The sequence below is a fragment of the Heteronotia binoei genome, chromosome 2, assembly GCF_032191835.1.
Source record: "Heteronotia binoei isolate CCM8104 ecotype False Entrance Well chromosome 2, APGP_CSIRO_Hbin_v1, whole genome shotgun sequence".
Lineage (NCBI taxonomy): Eukaryota > Metazoa > Chordata > Lepidosauria > Squamata > Gekkonidae > Heteronotia > Heteronotia binoei.
This window is the reverse complement of record NC_083224.1, coordinates 102,839,348-102,860,445: the sequence shown is the minus strand read 5'-3', so window position 1 is coordinate 102,860,445 and position 21,098 is coordinate 102,839,348. Positions and strand designations below refer to the sequence as shown.

The 21,098-nt window shown below is 42.1% G+C and overlaps 1 protein-coding gene across 1 annotated transcript in view; it reads right to left on the bottom strand.

The window, feature by feature from the left end:
* LOC132566596 (cytochrome P450 4B1-like) overlaps positions 1-21,098 on the bottom strand; it is an 85,512-nt gene that overhangs the window by 52,117 nt on the left and 12,297 nt on the right. The window contains exons 2-7 of the mRNA XM_060231780.1: positions 20,464-20,605; positions 13,010-13,054; positions 11,953-12,080; positions 9,127-9,257; positions 6,342-6,493; positions 5,618-5,724 (exon numbers count right to left, since the gene is read on the bottom strand). Of these exons, the coding sequence (XP_060087763.1) occupies positions 5,618-5,724; positions 6,342-6,493; positions 9,127-9,257; positions 11,953-12,080; positions 13,010-13,054; positions 20,464-20,605 (705 nt within the window). The remainder of the gene's footprint in view (positions 1-5,617; positions 5,725-6,341; positions 6,494-9,126; positions 9,258-11,952; positions 12,081-13,009; positions 13,055-20,463; positions 20,606-21,098) is intronic.

Here is a 21,098-nt window from a genome sequence, read left to right as displayed (position 1 = left end):
GGAGCCAACTTGGCTTCTTTTGGTTTTTTTCCATTTTTTCTTCTCATAGGAATCATCTGTGATTGAGCTTTCAGTATTTCGCTTTTAAGAAACTCCCACCCCTCTTGAATTCCCTTCTTCCTAAGTATTTCTGACCATGGGATTTTACCCAGCATAGTTCTAAGTTTATTGAAGTTTGCCTTTCTGAAGTCCAACCTATAAGTCTGACTATGTATAGCTTTTCTCTTCCCTAAGACTGTAAACGGTAACAGGATCCAAACCACATTTTGCCAACTTGTCAACAAGGATAGTATGTGGAACCTTATCAAAAGCCTTAATGAAATCAAGATAAAGTATGTCTACAGCATTCCTCTGATCCAGCAAGGTAGTCACTTTCTCAAAAAAAGAGATCGGGTTAGTCTGACATGACTTATTCTTGAGAAATCCATGCTGGCTCTTAGTAATCACAGCCATCCTTTCAAAATGTTCCAAGACTCACTGTTTGATGATTTGTTCTAAAACTTTTCCAGGTATAGACATCAAGCTAACAGGTCGGTAGTTACCTGGATCCTCCTTTTTCCCTTCTTAAAAATGGGGACAACATTTGCCTGCCTCCAATTTTCTGTTCTCCAAGAATTCTCAAAAGGGTTACCCCCCAAAAAGGGACAGAACATGATCTCACAGCAGCTGTGTGATGTTCCAGATTTCTTCCACTCCTCCTGATACTATTCCTTTAAATTGTGCCTGGAAATCACTTTTTATCTTTAGTATAAATTAAATATGAGCATTGTGAATGGTTTCATTATCATGTTAATAACCACACTGCCATATTCTGTGGTAGGTATGAACTCTGCAAAGGCAGCTAAACAGATAATGCATTACCACAATCCCAGTCGACATTACAAGGGCAGAGACATCCATTCTCTTCTGCGAATAGAAAAAATACAAGTCCCAGGTGTCTCCCCTTGTATGAATTGTGGAAGGGGATCATATAATGCATGCATGAAATGCAGCCTATGCTAGTTGATGGATCAACTACCAAGTACAATTCACACCTTTTGCTTCACTCTATAGCTCTAGGAAGTAGGCTTGCCAATCCCCAGGTCCCAGCAGTGGATCTCCTGGTTTGGCAGGCTCTTTCCCACCCCCAGCAGCCTCCATGTGCCTTCAAACCTCAGAAGGCTTAAGAAGATGCTGGGAACAGCTTGCTTCTAGAAAAGTGTGTGTGCCTTTAAATCTTTAAGGCAGGCTGAATGGGGGTGGGGCAAGCCTGCAGAACAATGAGCCTGTTGAAAGGGAAGGAGCCCAGAACCTCCATTTGTTTTACAGTCCCTTAAGAAGCCATTTGCACACTAAAATAGTAACCTCTGGTTTTTCTGTGTTAGTCTGACAAACTGGGTGGGAGCTATTTGGGAGTCTCAATCAGCCTGCTCCATGGGTGGCAGTGACTCTGCTAGAACTCAGGGCTGAGAGATCTGAAGCATTGGCGTGCCTCATGTCTTCGCTCTGAAAGTTCTTTCCAGAGCCTGCTCGGAACTCTTGAGATGGGAGGAGGAGAGCTTGGAGGAGATTGATCATCAACAGCTGACACTGGTGCCTGGAGAGTGATTGATGGGCCAGCTGCTGTTTGTTCAGTTGAGGAACTGGCTGGCAACTCTCCCAGGTCTCTTAACCCTTTCCGCTCCTCCTCATCAGGGCTCATGACAGAGTGTGTGTTTGATCATACTCTTGCTGCCCTACCTTGTGAACATATACAACATTATGTTGGATGTCATGTCTGCCTGTAGACCTCAGTGCTCATATTATGGAACAGGGTTGCCAACCTCTAGATGATAGCTAGAGATCTCCTGATATTATTACAACTGATCTCCAAGTGACAGAGATCAGTTCACCTGGAGAAAATGGCTGCTTTGGAAGGTGGACTCTTTGGCATTATACCCCACTGAGGTCCCTTCCCTTTAGGGTTGTCAGACTTCTAATCCAATGAAGGGACCAACAGTCTTCAGGGCTCCAATCCACCAGCCCACAACTGGCCAGCATGGGAAACCCCACCCCCAAACAGGGATGTCATGCAGTGGAGGTGATGTCATTGCATTGTTGATGTTACACAACAGCGCTCTGGGTTTGGGGTAAACTCTATGGTTTTGTAGCAAAAAACCATAGAGTTTTTGCCCCAAACCTAGAGCATCACACTTGACATCAGCAACGCAATGATGTCACTTCTGAGAAGACTCCTGGAACAGGTCCAGGATCCTCCCTCCAGCAGTGAGGTAGAACCCCTTCCCAAACCCTGCCCTTTTCAAACTCCAGATATTTTCCCAAAATCTCCAGATATTTTCTGACCCAGAGCTGGCAACCTATTGTAGAATCATATTGTGTAATTTAATTGCACGTGCCTAGTTCCCTTTGTAAACCCAATGTCTAGTGCATAATGAAGGTATGCTGAGATAAGGCAGGCTCCTCTGGCACAATAATCACCTCTCCTTAAAAAAAATCAGTAGAACAGGGGCCTGAATTTCTATATTATTTATTCTCATAATAGTTCTATTCATTATTATTCCTATATACAGGTACTGTAATTAATAAAGGCATCCCAATGGATAAATCATACTGAGTTTATCATTTGACCTCTTCATTTTCTAAACCATACTAGTTAGTATGTTTACATAACACCATACAGATCTTGTAATTAGGGAGCATCTGTCAAAACTGTCAGAACTGCCACTATGCAGTCTATATGACCCTGTATGACAGCTCTGTTCATCGCAACAGGTTCTCCTGTGCTGTCCCTTCCTTCAAATTTGCCAGTACACACCCTTGGGCTTTTATAGAAAGGACACCAGTTTTATTTTAGAAACTTATGTAAACCAAGTTGTTCAAAAGGGTATTTGAATATTGTTCTTTTCCTCTTCTGTAAATTAACTGGTGTTTTTTGTGATTGTTTTCTTATAGTAGGTCAATACATTGTTATTATTTTGCTGTCAAGTTGCAGCAGGCATATGGTGACCCCATAAGGTCTTTATGACAAAAGACATTCAGAAGTGGCTAGTTTGCTACTGCCTGCCTCTACATAGAGACCTTGGACTTCATGGTGGTCTCTCCCATTTCCCATCCAAGTACTAACCAGGACTAACCCTGCTTAGCTTTCAAGAGCTGACAAGATTGGGGTAGACTGTGCCATTCAGATTAGGGCTGTATTATATCACATTGATTATTATTACTTAATATTTCTCTCTCTCTCTCTCTCTCTCTCGGCTTGACTTCGCGAACAAAGATTTAAGAAGGGTGCAGTAGTCCACGTCTGCTGCAGGCTCGCTGGTGGCTGACAAGACCAATGTGGGACAGGCAGATCCGGCCACAGTGGCTGCAGGGAAAAGTCTGATTTGGGGTTGGTGCTGTAGCACTGCGATTCTTCCTCAATCTCCTTTTGTCTTCAAGACCAGCTATGCGTGCGTTCTCAAAGGAAGAGACAGCCTGGTGGATGGTGTGCCTCCATGCTTTGCGATCTGAGGCTAGGTCAGACCACTGGTGATGGCTGATGCAACAGGTGCCAAGGGATTTCTTCAAGGAGTCCTTGTACCTCTTCTTTGATGCCCCTCTATTTCGATGGCCGGTGGAAAGTTCGCCATACAGAGCAATCTTGGGAAGGTGGTGGTTTTCCATCCTAGAAATATGCCCTGCCCAGCGCAGCTGCGTCTTCAACAGCAGTGCCTCGATGCTTGTAACCTCCGCCCTCTTGAGGACTTCAGTGTTGGTCACAAAGTCACTCCAGTGGATGTTGAGGATGGTGTGAAGGCAGCGCTGATGAAAGGGCTCAAGGAGTCGCAGGTGATGACGGTATAAAACCCACGATTTGGAGCCATAGATGAGGGTTGTCATCACAACCGCTTTGCAAACATTGATCTCTGTGCCTTTTTTCAGATGCTTGTTGCTCCACACTCTTTTGTGCAGTCGGCCAAATGCACGGTTTGCCTTTGCCAGCCTGTTGTCAATCTCCTTGTCGATCTTGGCATCTGAGGAGATGATGCACCCCAGGTAGCTGAACTGCTGGACTGTCTTCAGAACTGATTCACCCACAGTGATGCAAGGAGGGTGATAATCTTCCTGGGGTGCAGGCTGGTGGAGAACTTCTGTCTTCTTCAGACTAACTTCTAGGCCGAATAGCTTGGCAGCCTCTGCAAAGCAGGACGTCATATGCTGCAGAGCTGATACCGAGTGGGAGACGAGTGCAGCATCATCAGCAAACAGTAGCTCGTGGATAAGTTTTTCCATTGTCTTGGAGTGAGCCTTTAGTCGCCTCAGGTTGAACAGGCTGCCATCGGTGCGATAGTGGATGTAGACACCATCGTCATCATCTAGATCTATTGCGGCTCTTTGAAGCATCATGCTAAAGAAGATCGTAAAGAGAGTTGGCGCGAGAACGCAGCCTTGCTTTACACCTGTGCCTATTGGGAAGGGCTCCGAGAGGTCGTTGCAGTGTCTGACTTGGCCTCGCTGGTCTTCATGTAGCTGGATGATCATGCTGAGGAACCTTGGGGGACATCCTAAACGTTCCAAGATTTGCCACAGGCCTTTCCTGCTAACGGTATTGAAAGCTTTGGTAAGGTCGACAAAAGTCACATATAGACCCTTGTTCTGTTCCCTGCATTTCTCTTGGAGCTGCCTGAGAACAAATACCATGTCTGTGGTGCTCCTGTTAGCTCTGAAGCCACACTGGCTCTCTGGGAGGAATTCTTCTGCAATGGTGGGCACCAGTCTGTTCAGGAGTATTCTAGCAAGGATTTTGCCTGCAATGGAGAGCAGGGTTATCCCCCGGTAGTTGGAGCAGTCTGACTTTCCCCTTTGTTCTTATGTAGAGTAATGATGATTGCATCGCGAAAGTCCTGTGGTAGTTTGCCTTGTTCCCAGCAGGTGACAAGTACTTTGTGAAGTGTGCTATGTAGTACTATGCCCCCATGCTTCCAGATCTCTGGTGGGATTCCATCAACTCCCGCTGCCTTGCCACTTTTCAGTTGCTTGATGGCTTTAACAGTCTCTTCTAGGGTGGGGATCTCATCCAACTCTGTTTTCACTGGTTGAAGTGGGGTGAGGTGGTGCTCCTGTTAGCTCTGAAGCCGCACTGGCTCTCTTATATCCTGCATAGACACTAACAAGATTCAAAGCAGTTTATAACAGAGTAAATATTAAGTGAGCCAGTACCGCACACTTAATATTTACTCTGTTATAAACTGCTTTGAATCTTGTTAGTGTCTATGCAGGATATAAGTATTTTAATAAATAAAATAAATACAATAAACATCATCTCTACAAAAAAAGCTTGCTGAGGAAATCCAGTATTTCCAAGGGACAACTGTTCAAGTTTCTGTTATGGGAAACAGCAGTTATCATTGACGAGGTAGGAGCTGCACTATTGCCAGGCTAGAGACTGCACCTTCATCCAGTGGTACTATTTGAAAACAAGGGGCAGATGCTTCAAAATCACCTTTTATCAACAACAGCTAATCTGATTTCTTGTAGAGAAGTAGTGACTTGGAAAACAACATCATGTGGATAGGCCCTTAGATATTATTCAGCCCAATATGCAATGCAAATGTAAGCATCGCTTTTCTGGGTTTGGATTAATCACTATAACTTTCACCTTTGCACAAAGAAGAATGTCCAGAAAGTCCAAGTGCCTCTTCTTCAGGATTTTTTCAAGTTCTCGCTCATTCTTGAGGGACTCTTTCCTCTTTCTTATTACGTTATCTGCATTAAATATAAATAATGAGTAAAATATGTATAAGAGGTGAGCAAAGAAATCTATCTGCATTGTGTTTGTTGCTTTTAAATGCATGGCTGTATTTAAACTAGCTCACTATTAGTTACTAATAGGTGCATGTATAAATGTAATTTATTTTATATGAATTTTGGCTAAATAAGTATATAATATAACCCACAAAGAAATCAATAATCATGAATGCAGGACTGTCATGACAAATTATCCATGGATGAAGTTTACCTTTATTCTTTGTTTTTGTCTCTACAATAGCCATTTATAAATTAAAGTATCAGGCCTCGGATTCAGCAGGAGCTCACAGGAGCACAGCTCCTGAACCTTTCTGAGGGTTCCCCCTCCTCCTTCCCACCTTGTCCATTGAATAGTAGGTGCAGCTGCATAACAATCCCTGGATGAGCTCCACCACCTATTTTTCTACAAAGTGACCCCTGGAAAGTATGAAGACAGTCCTTCCTAAAAACTTGAATATAAATTTCTCTTTTCTTTGCTTTCTGTCCTCAGATTTATGTTACCAACATATTGCAATTCAAATGCATTGTGGAAGTTCTAGAAACACTTGTCAGAAGCTGAAGACTATGAGGTATACCTGTGTGAAGATGAGCTAGTTTGCAACCTTTGTAAAACCGACGGCCTTCTGATGTGAACCTGAAAATGAAGTCATTATGGTGAAGAGGTGTCTTCATTCTTTGATAAAACAGGAAGCAGAGGTCATACACAGTTTTAACGTAGCAATTGTCACTGTGGGCAGAGAAAAGAGGAGACAAGTGAGATTCAGAAAGCAGGTGTAAAGACATTGTATAAAACTCCTTATTCACTGGAAAGTCTCACTGAACATTGGGCTTTCATCTAACAATTCATATAATTGGATATGATATACATGTGATATATATAAGTTTTATCTCATTACATATGAATGTAATAAATAAATAAACAAACAAGTAAATAAATAAGCTTAAGATGAGGCTGAAAGTTTTATGAAGTAATAGCAAAGTTCAGTAGGAAATCATAGAAACAAAGAAATGAAATAAATCTTCAGACCTGTAGGGACTACATAGAAACCATAATGCCTTGAACAACCAAATAGAGCTTTACTACTACATAGCAATTTTCAAATTATGCAAACAGGAGCCTTCTAAAAAATCTCCAACATAAGTGACATGGAATTTGATATAGAAGTACAAGTAGATAACTGATCTGCATGTTTTTACAAATGTGGAGTCATATTTCTTGAGGAAATGCTAGTATATGATCTGTCTATATGGAAACATATGTACAGGAGTTCCTGGATTTTGAAGTTAAAGCACTGGCAGATGAAGAAATTTCATGGCGCTACAGTGTGCAATATTTTTATACACAGGTTCAACACATACTTCTTATCATTCTGTTCTTGGTCGAGAACAGAATGATAGGAAGTATGCATTGAAGTTATGTATAAAAATATTACACACTGTGGCTCCGTGAAAGGAATTGTGTGCACGAGAGAGCAGATGAAGGCTGCGAAACTGCCAAAAAGGTCTAGATTTGGCAGTTCTCTCATCCTCTCCTGTGATCTTTTCCTGTGGAATTACTGTCTATTTCTACTCGTTTGGAATCTTCAGTGACCACCAGCAGAACATTGGAAATTTCTTTTCCTCTCATTACGTGCATGGCATCGTCTAAAAACTTTTCTGTTTAAAGAGACAGTCTATTTCAGTATATCACAGGACTATGGAAGCTATTTGTCATAGACTTTTTAAAAGCTGTACTTGGTGTTTACTTGGTGTGAGAAGGTGTCCATATAAATTCAATTAAGATAACTTGTTTATCGTTTAAAGTATTGTTTATTTCGGTGATTTTTCCTCTGGAGAAAATGGCTGCTTTGAAGGGTGGACTCTATGGCATTGTACCATGCTGAGGCCCCTCCCCTACCCAAACCCCGCGCTCTTCTGGCTCCACCCCCAAGTCCCAGGTATTTTCTAACCCAGACCTGGTAACCCTACTTCCCTCTTCAAATCTTGCCGTCTCCAGACTCTACATCCAAATCTCCAAATATTTTCCAACCCAGGCTGAGGTCAGAAACACATAAACTGACAAGATGGGTATGAAAGCCAGATGCATGTCAGATTTTATGCGGTTGTCCAAACATCAGCATCTGGCAATGGTCATTGGTTCATTCGTGTCCCGAACTGCCATGACTGAGATGCGGACTTTTTTGATAGTACATTAAATCCAGAATAAGAATGCTTCTGATGACTCCCACACATACTTTCTATGTTTGAACGCTCCATTGTAGCTGACTCATTGCAAGCGCACATCCGCTTCCATGCAAGAGCCCACTCCAAATGATATCATTGCGCCAGCAATTGTTGACTCAGCCTTCCAACCTTCCGAGGTTGGTAAAATATGTACCCAGCTTGCTGGGGGGGGGGGAGTATAGATGACTGGGGAAGGCAATGGCAAACCACCCCGTAAAAGGTCTGCCATGAAAACTTTGTGAAAGCAGCGTCACCCCAGAGTCGAAAACGACTGGTGCTTGCACAGGGGACCTTTTTTAAATAGAGGGGGAGGCAGATCACCCACTTTTGCTGTCTCCTGCCAGGGGAGGAAGATGACCCGCCTTTGCCATCTCCCCGCCAGGCGGAGAGACAGCAAAGAGAGAGGCCGTGCTCCCCCCATTTAAACATCACGTTGGGGTGTTTAAAGGGAGGGGGGAGGAAGATCACCCACCTTTGCTGTCTCCCCACCAGGGGGAGAGACAGCAAAGAGAGTTGCCGTGCTCCCCCCCATTTAAACACCACGGCGGGGTGTTTAAATGGGGGGGGGAGGAAGATCTCCCACCTTTGCTGTCTCCCCGCCAGGTGGAGAGACAGAAAAGAGAGTTGCCGTGTCCCCCCCATTTAAACACCACGGTGGGGTGTTTAAATGGGGGGGGGGGGGGAGGAAGATCACCCACCTTTGCTGTCTCCCCTCTAGGCAGAGAGACAGCAAAGAGAGCTCCTGGGCTTCCCCTTCCTTTCTGGGTGTTTAAATGGGGGGGGGGCAGATCGCCCACCTTTTCTGGCACCTTTAAAAAAAAAAAAGCCAAGCACAATATCCCACGTACTACGCTTGCACGAGTGCAGAATGCCATCTCAAAAAATGAGGTCTGGTTGAGACCTCTGATCAACCAGCGGCGGGACCAACGCTGCTTAGAACTGAAGGATGGAGGGATGTCTGATCAGGAAATTTGTTGTAAAAAAGCTGCAGGGTATAATAGCAACGGGTTAGGGATGGATTTAACTGTGAGTGTGACCGCGTCCCTAGAGTTGGCAACACTACAGGCAGTTTGTTTCACATTAACCTTCATATGTCTGTAGATTTTGCCTTATATGCAGAAGTCATGTTATACTGACCTGTTTGTCTGACAATTGCTTTCATAGCTGAAGGCACATTTCATGATGCTATCAAGAGTCATCAAGCTGACATGTTCAAACAATTCCACTGATGTTGTGGTGTCTTTGAGGACCAATTTCTCCCATTTGTCCTATTAGTATCATAAAGAAGCAGTTAGAAATGTAAATTAGGCATTTTCCATAGAAACTTTCTGATTTATATTCCAGTCCTGACCAATGTTTATTTAATGTAGGTGTGTGCAGATTTTGTTGAGAATTCTTTATCATGAAGAATGAAAAACTGGAATATTCCAGTGGAAACACCCTTAATTAAAGGAGATTAAAACCCCCAGCCAATGTTCTTTTTCCCTCCAGTGATCAATTCCTAAAATTTTTAGATTGTCAATATGCCAGTAAGTGATCAAAAAGTCTCCCACATTCTGTCATTCTGCAAACTATACAAATGATCCAGGAGGGCATTTTTTATAGAGGTAATAGAGCTATAAAAAGGTAAAGGTAAGCACCAGTCATTTTCGTTGCTTTCACAACTTTTTTACGGCAGACTTTTTATGGGGTGGTTTGCCGTTGCCTTCCCCAGTCATCTACACTTTCCCCCCAGCAGACTGGATACTCATTTTACCGACCTCAAAAGGATGGAAGGCTGAGTCAACCTTAAGCCAGCTACCTGACTCCAGCTTCCGCCGGGATCTAACTCAGGTCATGAGCAGAGCTTAGGACTGCAGTACTGCAGCTATACCACTCCATGCCACAGGGCTCTTCTAACAGAGCTAAACTATAATATAATAATGCTTTTTTCAAGGGGACAGGACTTTCATCTATCCCATCTCTATGTATATTACCTATTTGTTGAATGTATTGACCTTGTCTTATTGCATTGCTTTCTACTTTTATAATTCCTTTTTCTGTATCGCATGACATATTTTCAGCATTGCTTAACCAACATACTTGAAGGACCACTTACTCCTTCACTAGCCTTACCCTGAATGTTATGATCATCTTCCAAGGTCCTGGATCTGGCTTTACCTCTCTCTTCTCACAGAGGTAACTAAGGGGGACTTGGCAACCCTAGCAGAGGGCCTTCTTAGTGGTGGCTCCAAAATTCTGGAACTTTTCCCCCAGAGAGACATGTCTGTCCCCTTCTATTGCTGTTTTCAGCCAGTGGAAGACTATGGCTAGACCTACACAATGGTGTCAATTTTTTTATCCTTTGCAATCTGTCATCCTCTACTTGCCTACTGCCCTCCAAAACTTAGCCCACATCCAAACAAATCTACCTCATGGGCTTTCTACTGCTGCCTGTCTGGTCCAATGCCTTACACTCCTTGTGCTACCCAGTGATCTCACCTTGCCAGTCTGCCTCTTCATCATGCTACTGTTTTTCAAGCTAAGTGGCTGCAGTGCTGTCTGTGTTACAATTTGGAATCTTTCCTATCAATTCTTCTATAGACTTTAATGCCAAACCAGTAAGAAATAATGAAATAGAATTATCAATATGCAACAACAATAAGAAAAGAAATAATGATGAAATGAATTAATACAACTAGATTTGAGTCCAGTAGCACTTTAGAGACCAACAAGATTTTGAGGTTATAACCTTTCAAGAGTCAAAGCTCCCTTCATCAGAAGTTAAATTTATACTCCCAAAATCTTGCTGGTCTTTAAAGTCGAATCTAGAGTCAAATCTACCTGTTCTGTTGCAGACCAACACCGCCTCAGCACTGGGCAACATGAAACAATTCTTTTGGGAATTAATAACAAACCCCAAAAGAAAGGAAGCAAAATTCACACAAGTCTAATAAATATTTAGAATATGTAATAGTAAATAAACATTTTGATAGTCTGTATTTAGGAATTTTTAAGTGGAAAGGTTGGAGAATGCATGCTGTAAACAAACAAAGTTGGTCCAGTCTAGAATCTGTGATGAATAACCGAGAGAATTTAAGGAATACAATTGTAGCCAGTGCAGTAATTCTATCATCTCATGACAGATATACTGATGCACACTGACCAACAACCAAAGGATTGTGTTTTCTGCACCACATAATAATTCAGGCCTTGAGATAGAAAAGAAGACCCTCCCCCAAACAAGTTTCTGTGTAAAGGAAAAATGTTGCAACAAGTCCAAGCAAAGGCCTGGGTACAGCCAAAGGTAGGGTTCCCAACCTCCCAATCTCAGGGTCTCCAACCTGCTGGCACAGGATTGGCCAGCGGGGGAATCCAATTGGGATTGCGCTGGGCACATTGGGTCCAATGGCACCCAGTGTGCCCAACACAATGATGTCACCCATAAGTGATGTCCTCATGCTGGGCACGTTGTGTGGGGGCACTCTAGCATTTTGGTATAAAAATCTATGAAAGCTCCCCCACCAGCAGCCAGGTAGGACCTGGCAACCTTAGCCAAAGGAGCTTGCTGGACAGAGGTCCCCAATGTGGCACCTGTGGGCACTATGGTACCTGCTGAAACCTTCTTGGGCAAACAGCGTGTTTAGAAAGGGGGGGGGGCAGATGGGGCTTTTGCCCAGCAGGACTTCTGATAAACCATTGGAGATTTTTTTGGCTGTGCAGTTTTTTTAAAATGTTGGTTTGGCAGCAGCTGCCACCACAGCACAAGGATCTTCTATGTGACTGAAGGTAAGCTATGGCAGCAGCCATTTTTTGGCTGGCTCCATCTCCTGCAGCAGCCATTTTGTGGCTGTGCCCACTATGCTTTGTCAGAATTCCAAGGTACCCACAGGCCAAAAAAGGTTGGGGACCCTGATATAAGGAATGACAGATTTTCCTTAAGAGGATGAGAAGAACTGACCTTGTGCCAGTAGCATTTCTTACCAGCATCACTTTGACTGAGTCTGCCATTAAAGAAACATAGGGTTTCAAGATCTCATAATGGAACCCTGGAGTCAGCAGCTTCCGGTGCCGCTGCCACTTCGGCCCATTCAGTATCAGTAACCCCTTTCCTGCCAGTGAATGTAGAGACATGAAAAACACACATCGGGGGGGGAATGAATTAGACACATTTTACATTGCCTTAATGTTACATGTTATATTATATAATCTAAAGCAAGGAACTGATGATAAAGAGGAATAACGTACATACTTGAAACAAGAAATTAGGGATGCTCACGAACACCCACTGGTTCAGCCCATACCTGGCCCATTGGTCATGAGCTAGGAACTGATCCTTCAGTGGACTTTACTGCTGCTCATAAGGGCCAAGCACCATTCATCAGAGATTTCATACAGTGCATTGCAATTTATTTTCATCACAGGGAGAAAAAATGAAGAGCAAGACGCACTCTCATTCTCTGCCATTCAGAGGTGAGGTCACCCTTTGGAGGAGCAGCATTGAGACAGGTGGAGAAGCCAACCACAACAAGATGGGGAGATCCAAGCTCAGTGCTCTCACCTGCCAAGCTTACCTGCTGTGACATTCACAGAATCCCTAGTGCTTATTTTACCTAATCAATTCATGGGAGTGAATGAGGTGTGCAAACCAAGTGAAAAGCCACTTCCATGACTTGCTAAATCATTTTTGAAATTTTGGAGGTAGAAACTAAGTTTCCTTACATCTATACATTTGACTACCTAAATATGTACATTTTCATTGTCACATCATGTCTTATCTTCAAAATATTAGAATTTTCAGAACATCCTCTGGTTTTTGCCTTTAAAAATCTGTCCCCCAAGTAGTAGAAACGTGCTGCTCAAACAGCTACAGCTGTGTGAATGAATAAACTGGAAAGAAACATGCTGCCCAAACAGCTACAATTATGTGATAAAATCAACTGCATAGAAACAATCTAGCATTTACTAACAAGCTCCTCTAGATAAGAGGTCTTTTGAATTTTGAAATGATGGCGCATATAGAATACTTGACAATACATACCAATCCATGGAACTAGGAAGTCATATACAACAAGTGATTTTGGATCTGTATAGTATGATAAACAAGAGAAACAGCTATGTTAGCATGAAACTACATAAAACATCCATGAGAACAAAATTCAAATATAATTTTCTAAATGCTGCAATTTAGCAAATTCTGTTGGACCTTCAAAGCTTCAAAACTAAACACAGGGTTCCAGCTGAAATATATTTCACTGGCAGACATTTATTGTTCTCATATAAATATCTTTTTTCTATATAAACATTTATGTTCCATTATTTCAATGGGAGAAATTTAAGGAAACAGGAGTTGAAAGTGCTTGACCTTGCCCTTAGTTTTCATTGGAAGTGGAGGACTTTGCATTGTCTCTTAGCCTCAGATTTCAGAGTGGGACTATAAGAAAGTCAGAGAGATAGAGAGGCCAGGACACTAACAGCACAATCCTAAAGGGGGGTGGGGAGAGAAATGCTCTGGAAACAAACTAACTCCTACATTGGCATAAGTGCCAGTTACACCAGTGTAAATCACGTTATGCCCATGCAAATGGGAGTTATGTCAGTGCAGGGGTGCCCATAGCTGCTGGTGGAGGAGTGCAGTGGCCGGGCAGTGGTGCAACTGGGGCATAGATGGCCACACCAGTGTACGTGGGGTTGGTGTTGGGGATGTGGCCAGAGTTAGTCAGCTTCCTAAGAGCTTTCAGCCACGAAACGCCTCCTGTGACAGGAGTAAAGTTATGACAATGAAAAAGCTGGCACACCTCATTCACTCCCATGGATCACAAAAATAAAGTTTGCTGCCACTGCTGATTTAGCCTCAAAACCCCTCAGAGAGCTGACTAAGGGCTGCACCAATCCCTTCCTACCCTGGGCTGGCTCCCTCCCCAGCACCCAATCATGCCCCCCACAAAACAATTAATTTTAATAAACCAACAATAAACATTCACTTTCCTTAACTTTTTTGTGGTGAAATCTTTCAGGATATCTTGGATATCTTTCAGGATATCCTTGCAAGACATCATATTCAGTGGCCATAATGGCAAGTGAGTTCAGTCATTCTTGTGTCATTGAAGATTGATGACAATTTTTCAGCAATTTTAACTTCAAAAAGGTTTGTTTACCAGTAGCATTTGTGATCATGAGACACCTATAAATTCTTAATGCCATCATAATATTTGGGAACATAACTTATCCAATATTGGTAAATTTCAATCTTGAACTTTTCCTCAAAGCACACCCTCTTCCATGTCACCATTGTTATGATGCCTTTTTCTGACGCACACATGCCTGTTTTCACCAAGTGCACTGTGCATTGGTTTTCTCATTTGCCTTACTCTTGTAGGCATTCAACATTTCTCTTTATGATGTTAAAAAATCGAGTAGTGATTTCAGAAGATCAACAGCCATTTGAAGTTGTATTGTTTCCTTTTGTAGGGATTTGTTGACTCTATAGATCTGATCTAGGATTACTGCCAAAAAGCCTGCGATGATGACATTTTCTTTCTTTGACAGGTCATTTAGCAGACATTTGGTATTGTGAATTGTCTCTGGCTTCTGATTCACATCTTCAGCAATGACCTGCAAAGCATTCTAGAAGCTGCTGTGGCCTTGGGATAAAGCCTTGGTCACATTGGCCCTTGCACACCACCTTGTGTCAGTCACTCTTTTTAAATTTTGCATAACTGTCCACTGGTAGTTTGAAGCCGAGAACAAGTTGTACAGTGCTTGAACAAGCCCAAAGAATGAAAGTGCTCCAATGCAGCTTTCTACAGCACATACTCCAACCAAATTGAGCAAGTGTGCTGCACTGAACAAGTTGTGCAAGCTGAACAAATGTGCAAGCACTGAACAAGTTGTACAGTGCTTGAACAAGCCCGAAGAATGAAATTGCTTCAATGCAGCTTTCTACAGCACATACTCCAACCAAATTAAGCAAGTGTACTGCGCACAGAATGTAGTGTGCAAGCTGATTTATTTTGGCAATAGGCACTTGAAGACCACTGTAGCACCCTGACATGTTTGCTGCATTGTCATAAGACTGTCCTCTCAGGGGGTTTTTTTTATGTCAATGCCACTTTTGTTTAAGAAGTCAGAACAGTGGTGGCAAGCACTACTCCAGTGTGGCTTGCTATGGGGATGAATGTGAGAAAACGTTCTACCACTTCACCATCTGACACGCCAACATATCTAAGCACTACAATCAGTTGATCAATGTGAGATATGTCTGGTGTCTAATCAATGCTCAGAGAAAAGTACTTAGCTTCCTGGATATCCATTACAATAACTTTCAGAACCTTATTTCCCATTATTTTGATTACTTCTTCACAAATTGTGGAAGACAAATAGAAGGATTTTCCTCAACCTTGATTAACATATTTGGCTAACTGAGAACTTGGAAAAGGGTCGTACTCCATGATTAACTATAAAATTCCCAAGTAGTTGCCATTATGTTGAGAACCAAGGAGTTCTATATCACCACAGAAAGCTAATCCACGTGATGAGAGGAATTTGATCACTGATACTACTCTTTGCAGAACTTTGATCCAGTATTCTTGTTCTTTGTTGAACTGAATTTTCAACCCTGAGTGCGTTGTCTACTGATCATTGTACACATGCCTGATGCATTGCACTCTCCTCATGTAGTTTCATTTGCTGTGAGGCATTCTTCCAATCAGAAAATTCATCTGTAAATTGAGTTTGGCATTTATGTGTTTCACTAAATAGGATGCATGGGAAACAGTACACATTTCCTGTGGACAGAAAGTATATGAGTCATTCTCTTTTGATCTGTTCACCACTTACATGTTTTCAAAAGATCATGGAAAGGGAAAAAATTCTTTTTTGTACGATCTTCATACTGTCTGCTTGAAGCTGAAAAATCACTGTCAGAGTGTTGACATTCCACAGGGTCTCTATTACACCAAAAACCCTGCACTTCATTGGTAATGTTTTGCCATAACCCAATGTCATTTTGATATTCTGGCCCTATGTTAGCTCTGTTTTGATGATGTAACTGAACTTCTGGCTTAGTTTCAGCTAGAGCCAGTAATTGAACAGTATCCTCATCCTCAGCAAACTGTTTAGGGGGAAGGTCTATCCCCATTGCCATCATTTTGCTGGCAGATGTACTTGAAGAGGTCTTCTGTTGATCCTCTGTTGACTTACAAGTAAAGCCAAGCTGGAAAAGACTGCAAGCTCCTTCACTTTCTCTTGCTCTTTTTTTCTTTTTTCTGCACCACTTTGGTACCTCTTCTTTTTGGGCACTGACATTCTGGTAGAAATTAGATGGTGAGGTTAACTGAACTTCATTATAACTCGGAAAAACTAATTACACAGGGAACAGTCTTCACACGTGGACTTCAATGTTCTCGTGTGCTCCCAGCAACTCCCCAAATCAACGTCATCATGCACAGCGGAGAGTGAAATTCATGGACTCTCCTGTGCAGTCCAACTTGGCTGCTCCTGAACTCACAGAAAGCTACATTTCTCTGGAGAGTTTCTCATGCACACACTCTAGTGGGAAGCAGTGTGCATGTTGGCTGCTAAGAGGAGAGATAACCATCAATACTGTACATCACATGTTGCACCAAAATTTTTTACAAACTGACAGCTGACAGAAGTTTTTAAGAGAAAAACTGTAATATTATTTGTGATCCATTGTCACAGGGCCCCTAAAGGTGAAGGGCCTATAGGCTGGTGCCTACTTTGTCTATTTGGTAATCCAGAAATTGAGTGGGAACCCATAATTCAGCTATGATGGTTACACAGGACCCAGGATGGGAACCTTGCACTCTAGAACGGGTAAAGCAGCCTTTTAAGGGGTGGCAGGATTGACTGAAATTTAAAAACATGAATTCATCACTACTACACCAATTGGTCTCTGAAGGGCACTAGACAGTTTTGTTACATACTGCGGAAATGAACATCTGGTAATTAATTTTGTTAAAACAAAAGTAATGGCATTTGGTAAACGATCTAAGAAGAGTTATTGGACCATAAAAGGGAACAAAATCAAACAAGTAACAACAATTTTTTATCTGGGAATGGTCATTCAGGACTCTAGAGCTCTCACAGCATATTGCAATATGAGAGTGGAAAAAACTGAGAAAACAATGTATGCTATCCTGAATTTTTTTTATCTAAGGGTTTTTTTAAATGTTCTGGCAGCTTTGAAGCTGCTTCTACTCAAAATTTTAGCGCAGCTCTTGTATGGCATTTATTTGAGCATTTCTGCTAATAATTTATGGGAGAAAGTTCAATCTAAATTTCTCCGTAATATCCTCCAGCTACCACTAGGTGTGCCAAATGCCCTTTTACAACTTGAAATGGGACAAATGAAAATGGAAGCTAGAATTTTGTTACTCTCCGCATATCAATGACTTAAGATACATATAAATCAAAAAGGCCTTTTTCCTTTAATAATTCAAGATGCTTATCAGCCAAGGTGGTTGTAATTGGTTAAAACCAATTTACAAAGTATAGGACTCTCACTTGAGAACTTTTTGGCACAGAGCAATGCCCAGGCAAAAAGTATTATCAAACAAAGGCGTTTTCGCACTGACCTTACTCTGGAGCAACATCCCTCTTCACCGCGCAGCGTCTGCGCGGATTTCGCACCAATTGCTCCGCAGAACCCGGAAGAGCCGCAAAGTCCCACGGCTTTTGCATCGCAAATGTAAACTGTTTTTTGGCGGTTTACATTTGCAACGCAAAAGCCGCGGAACTTTGCGGCTCTTTTTTTTTTTTTTTTTCAATATTCATCATTTATTGAGATTAGTATATATAACAGATCCATAGTAATAATAAGTATTTAACAATTAAACAAACAAAAATTGCATCGTTCATAATTATCCACTCATCCAACACCCTGTGACCCATCACCCTTGTTGCCCATACTTATCTATCACTGCCTATTGTATGCCTAATACTTGATATAGCTCTCTGGACCACCTTGGCCCCCACAGCCTAGAGGGAACTATGTTCAAGATCACATCCCGGACCCTGTAAATTATTGACAGCCGCCAAAAATGGTGCCCAAATGTCCTCGAATTGTTGTTGTTGCATCATTCGTCGGTAGACCAGCCTTTCATCCACCGCCAATCGCAGCATGTCCTCTAACCATTGCGCTACGGTTCCTGAAAAATCTGTTCTCCACGTCTGCATGATTATCCTCTTTGCCGTCATCAGTGCCCGAAATCCCCAATATCGCTGTGGGCGAGACAACACCCATGTTGACGGGAAGTGGTTTAAAAGAACTTGCATGGCTGTAAATCTGTGCTGACCTCCCAATACGCGGTTTATCCACCTGAGTATATCGCCCCAGAAATCAAGCAGCACCGGACATGCCCAGATCATGTGGCTTAGCCCCGCTTCACTTCCCTGGCATCGCCAACATGCTGGTGAAGTCAAGAGGTTAAATTTGTGTAGTCGAACAGGTGTCCAGTAAATACGGAAATGAATTTTTTGCTGAATTAATATCAAGCGTTGATCTTTAGAAACTTTTCGGATCGCCCTGTTGATTGTAAACCATTGGAATGGTAAAATATTAAGGTTCAGTTCATCTGCCCATTTTACCCGTAATTCTTCAATTAGCTGTTGTTGTTGCGTCCCATATCGAAAGTGCGTGTACAGGGCTTGCACTGGATTATCTTGTTGCCATGTCCGCCTTAATACAGCTAAAAGGGATGGTGGATCAGGGGCAGCCAAGGCATCCGGACCCAGCAACTGCGTCAGCGCCGTCTTTATTTGGTAATAATGTAGCCATTGGTTAGATTCAAGATTATACTTGTCTTGAAGTTCCTTAAATGTCCAGAATTCTTCTCTGTTTGGGTCTCGTAGATGATCAAGAGATGTTATCCCTTTTTCAATCCAACCCTTCCAGACCACTTGGCACCCTCCAATCCTCAATTCTGGGTTTCCCCAAAGAGTCATTGATCCATGTAAGAAGGCGTTAAAGCCTTGCTTGGTACCTATTAGCTGCCATAATCGCCTGGTGGCCTGAACTGCTGGAAGCAATACTTCCCCTTGGTGGTGCTTCGAACCCAAAACCTCTAGCGTAGAAAGAGGGGCCACTGTTGAAGCCTCGAGGGCCACCCAGTCTGGAGATTCCTTCCCTACATCTTGCCTCCACTTACTAACACTTGCCAACATATAGGCCCTATGGTATGCACTTAAGTCTGGCATACCAAAGCCGCCTTGATCAATTGGGAGCTGGAGCCTAGCCAAGGAAAGTCGCGGCCTTTTCCCTTCCCATAAGAAGTTTGTTATTAGAGTATTGACTCTTTTAAACCACTTCTGTGGAATATACTGATGGAGACCTCGGAGAACATAAAAGAAGCGGGGGAAAGTAACCATCTTGAGGGCATTCACTTTACCCCACAATGACAATGGGATGGGTTTCCATCGGTTAAAGTCAGCTTGTGTTTTCTCCAGGAGCTTTCTAAAATTCTTCCCCACTAAGTTTTGACTTCGATTGGGAATTTGCGGCTCTTCCGGGTTCTGCGGAGCAATCGGTGCAAAATCCGCACAGACGCTGAGCAGTGAAGAGGGACGTCGCTCCGGAGTAAGGTCAGTGCGAAAACGCCCAAAGTGTTTGTGACATAGAGCAACAATGGGACCTAATATAGGCACCTTCTTTTCTAGCACCTATTGAGTCCAAACACATTATAAGGATGGCCAAATACCTCACCTATTTGGAGGTGCCATCTTATAGAAGAGTCTTTACTTTGGCTCAATGTGCAGTTATTCCTTCAAAGGTGCTAGATTGGAAATATAGGAAGATCCCATATGAAGACAGTTGTTGCCCTTGTTTCATGGGAGAAGTGGAATCAATGATCCATATGTTCTTTCGATGCCCATTCCATCAAGTATATAGGAATACGTTTATTTCCCCATTTTTAATGGATGCAGACAAGGCCTGCCTGGAGAAACTTTTAACTGATGAAAATCTGCTTATCTCCAGACAAACTGCTAAATTCTGTTACTATTTGGTAAAAGTCCACAATAAGAAACACGATTCTGTATAATTTGTATGACCTGCCTGAACTGTAGTATTTATATGATTTTATAGACATTCGTTATCTGACATTTTAGACTTTAGACTTATTTTAGACTTTTTGGATTCTTATAAGGTTTAAAGGTTTTTAAGATCAAATATACTTTTTGGAAGGTTTTTGGTGGTTTTAATAAGGATGTATTATGGTTAATCACCTGTGGCTTGTAAATAATGGTATTTGACTGTAAATTAGTATTCATTCATTCATTCACTATATACTATACTATGTATATGTAGCTTGTCTCTGCTGTCTGAATTTTAACATTCAGCTAAAATTGGAATGAATTAGGTGTGAATTTATAGCCTTGATAAAGTAAGATATCATTACAAGTTTCTTCTTGCTTAGCCACTTTGTCTAAGAGATTGATGCCACCTTATAATCAGAGAGAGATAAATTTCCTTACCATTTCTGCTAAATACTGCCTTTGCATATTCAGGATGGTTGATGTTTAGGAAAACTAAGAATCCTCCATACCATATTGGATGACAATGTGGATATTTTTTTGTCCATAATTCAACATTCAGGAACTCTTCTTCTAGTGCCATCTGCATAATTTATATAAAGGTAAGTTCAGGTCATTGGGACTGATTTGCTCAGTAATGCTAGTAGTAACAGATAACCAAATAAGGAATTAAGTAAGCAAGAGTCAATAAGCAAGAGTCAATGGGCAGATTGAACCATTAGTCCTAGCCATGTTGAACCAACATGGCCAATGTTGAACCAACAGAGTGCTTAAAAATGTATATTACTCCCTTTCTGTTCTGCACCAGCCTACTCTTTTCAATCCCAAATGAGCCTCTTGAAAGCTGACAAACATAAGCTGGTAAGTATAAAGAAACTATAGCAATTGTTATTTTTAAGGAACTCACATGAAACAGGCAATAAATGTGTAGAAGTAGAATATGAGAACATACCTATGAGAATTACATGCACATGTTTGGGGCTTTCTGTCATAAGCATGAGGATTAGAGGGAAGGTGCTCTCTGAAAAACTTTTTAAAACTTTTAAAGCTAACATTTTCCAAGACAATTCACTCCT